Source organism: Jaculus jaculus, chromosome 3 (genome assembly GCF_020740685.1).
Source record: "Jaculus jaculus isolate mJacJac1 chromosome 3, mJacJac1.mat.Y.cur, whole genome shotgun sequence".
Lineage (NCBI taxonomy): Eukaryota > Metazoa > Chordata > Mammalia > Rodentia > Dipodidae > Jaculus > Jaculus jaculus.
In genome coordinates, this window is record NC_059104.1 from 190,528,240 (window position 1) to 190,530,554 (window position 2,315).

The window sequence follows — 2,315 nt, forward strand, 5'->3', positions numbered from 1 at the left end:
CTTCACCACGAAGACAGAGACCCGAAGCTCTGCTCTACCAGACCTCAGGTGAGAGACAGCTCCACAGAGCAACTCAAAAGACCCTCTTATTTCTTCCCTTCAAACAATGTTATTTCTTCTAGAATAAATTTTGTGTTTTGTATTCATCTGACCTGTGGTTTGTGTAGGGAACAAAGGACACATGGAGATGTTCAGTGAATTACAGGCTCCCACAAGGGTGACAAACCTGCCTCCATCCTCTCTTTCTCCATAATTGCTGCCAAAGGTCACCCAGGCAGACTTGGTTCAAAGATGGTAGCATTAGAACTGAGGGCTTGTGGCTCTGAGGGGAGTCCTGCGCCAAGGTCTCCTGGCCCTGCTGGGATGTTAGTGAACAGCAGCTGAGTGAAGGGCCAGGCTCTCCCTGACTTACAGATGCCAGAGGGGGCAGTGCCAGTCTGTCCCTGTCTCCTTGATCTCTTCCCCTTTCATGTCCGCAGGATGAAGCTGTTCACAGGCCTCATTTTCTGCTCCTTGGTCCTGGGAATCAGTGGCAGCTGGTTTTCATTTGTAAGCGAGGCTTATGGAGGTAAGGGGGATGGTGGAGACATGGTCTGTAGGGGTCATCGTGAGCACCCTGAAGCACTGGAGCCTCTGTCAGGCTGAGCTGCCCTGAGCGTCAGAATGCACCAGGGGTTCTAGGGAGTATTTCTGTAAAGGACTGAATGTGGCCGAGGGTCGAGCACAGGATGTAACCGAGCTGTGCATGAGGACCCAATTGAGAAGTCAATGTGTGTGCTGACCTCTTCCTAAGTTCAGTTGCAAACACTGTCAGGCCCACATGACATGAGCCAACCTTACTCCTCCCCCCAGAGGCCTGTGATGATTTGTTGTTGGTGAGGCCTCGCGTGGGGATGGTCAGTGTCTACCCAGGTGACCAGGTCCTTCCCTTAAGCTGAGGTCATTGCATCTGGAGATATATCTGGATGTCCACCTGGGGGAATATGCCATCAGTGTGGTCAGCACACTACAGTGCTCAGATCAGCCTGGACCATCAAGACCTGCCTGACCAAAGTTTCCATAGTGCTGAGGTGGGGACATCCCCCTACGTAAGCTCACCCCCTCTGTCCATTGTACCTGACCCTTGAGTAAGGTAGAGCTCACAGCAGCACAGTCACCCCCCAACGTCTCTCAGTAGTGGGGCATGGGGAGGCCAGAGAGGGCTAGAGGAATCACCCGTGATCACAGGCTGAAACTTGAACGTTGTTCTCTCCTCTGTCCCTCTGCAAAGTGTCACCACGGTTTTCCTGTTTGCTTCATGTTTCTTTTGCCTTTCCTTCCCGGTCCAGGGGCCAAGGACATGTGGCGAGCCTACTCTGACATGAAGGAAGCCAACTGGAAAAACTCGGACAAATACTTCCACGCTCGGGGCAACTATGACGCTGCCCAAAGGGGGCCTGGTGGTGAATGGGCTGCTGAAAAGATTAGGTAACACAGATGGCTGGGGACACCAGGCCTGTGTGAGCAGGATGTGTGACCCTAGGGGACGAGGAGCTCCACCACCTGCCCATCCTACCGTCCTCTTCATCCATGCCAAGTGCAGGGCCTGGGCTCTGGACACAGCCAGCACACAGCTCGTGCTGGGTGAGCTGACTCCCACTTACAGATAGGGAGTCATTCCCATCCACATCCCTGTGGCTGATGGTCATTGACTATAGGCTGGTCAGCCTCAGCTGGGTTGAGCTGGGCCTGTTAGAATCACTTTCAACATCTTCTAAAAAATATTTTATTTTTATTTATTTATTTGAAGTACAGAAATAGGCAGACAGAGAGAGAGAGAGAGAGAGAGAGAGAGAGAGAGAGAGAGGGAGAGAGTGGGTGTGCCAGGGCTTAGAGCCGCTGCAACGGAACTCCAGATGTGTGCACCCCCTTGTGCATCTGGCTTATGTGGGTCCTGGGAGTTGAATCTGGGTCCTTTGGCTTTGCAGGCAAATACTTTAACTGCTAAGCTATCTCTCCAGCCCAACTTTCAGCCTCTTAGTCACGGTTCTTCTTGGGCTCCTTGCAGAGCCATTCATGCAAAGGGGAGGATGGGAGTGTGCACTGTGGCTCTACAGCCTGGATGAATCTCCTTCCTTCCTCTCTCCCTTCCTCCTTTCTTCCTTCCTCCATCAGTGATTTAAGAGAAAGTCTTCAGAGTTTCTTTGGCAGAGGAGACGAGGACACCATGGCTGACCAGGAAGCCAACAGATGGGGTCGCAGTGGCAAAGACCCCAATCACTTCAGACCAAGAGGCCTGCCTGACAAGTACTGACTTCCTCCTCACTCTCTCAGGA

The 2,315-nt window shown here is 52.4% G+C and overlaps 1 protein-coding gene across 2 annotated transcripts; it reads left to right on the forward strand.

The window, feature by feature from the left end:
- Window positions 1-480: 480 nt before the first annotated feature.
- On the forward strand, window positions 481-2,315 carry LOC101603349 (serum amyloid A-5 protein). Of its 2 annotated transcripts, none has more exons than XM_045145485.1 (3): window positions 481-568; window positions 1,329-1,467; window positions 2,155-2,315. In XM_045145485.1, exons 1-3 carry the CDS (start codon window positions 481-483, stop codon window positions 2,291-2,293), a joined length of 366 nt encoding a protein of 121 aa, XP_045001420.1. In that variant the 3' UTR covers window positions 2,294-2,315. The 2 variants fall into 2 exon arrangements, with proteins under 2 accessions (XP_045001420.1, XP_045001421.1); XM_045145486.1 differs by having other exon boundaries at window positions 2,242-2,312.

Coding starts and splice junctions, on each gene's coding strand:
- LOC101603349 (XM_045145485.1), top strand. CDS start 481: ATGAAGCTGTTCACAGGCCTCATTTTCTGCTCCTTGGTCCTGGGAATC. Junction 569..1,328: donor TGTAAGCGAGGCTTATGGAG/GTAAGGGGGATG, acceptor TTCCCGGTCCAG/GGGCCAAGGACATGTGGCGA. Junction 1,468..2,154: donor TGGGCTGCTGAAAAGATTAG/GTAACACAGATG, acceptor TTCCTCCATCAG/TGATTTAAGAGAAAGTCTTC.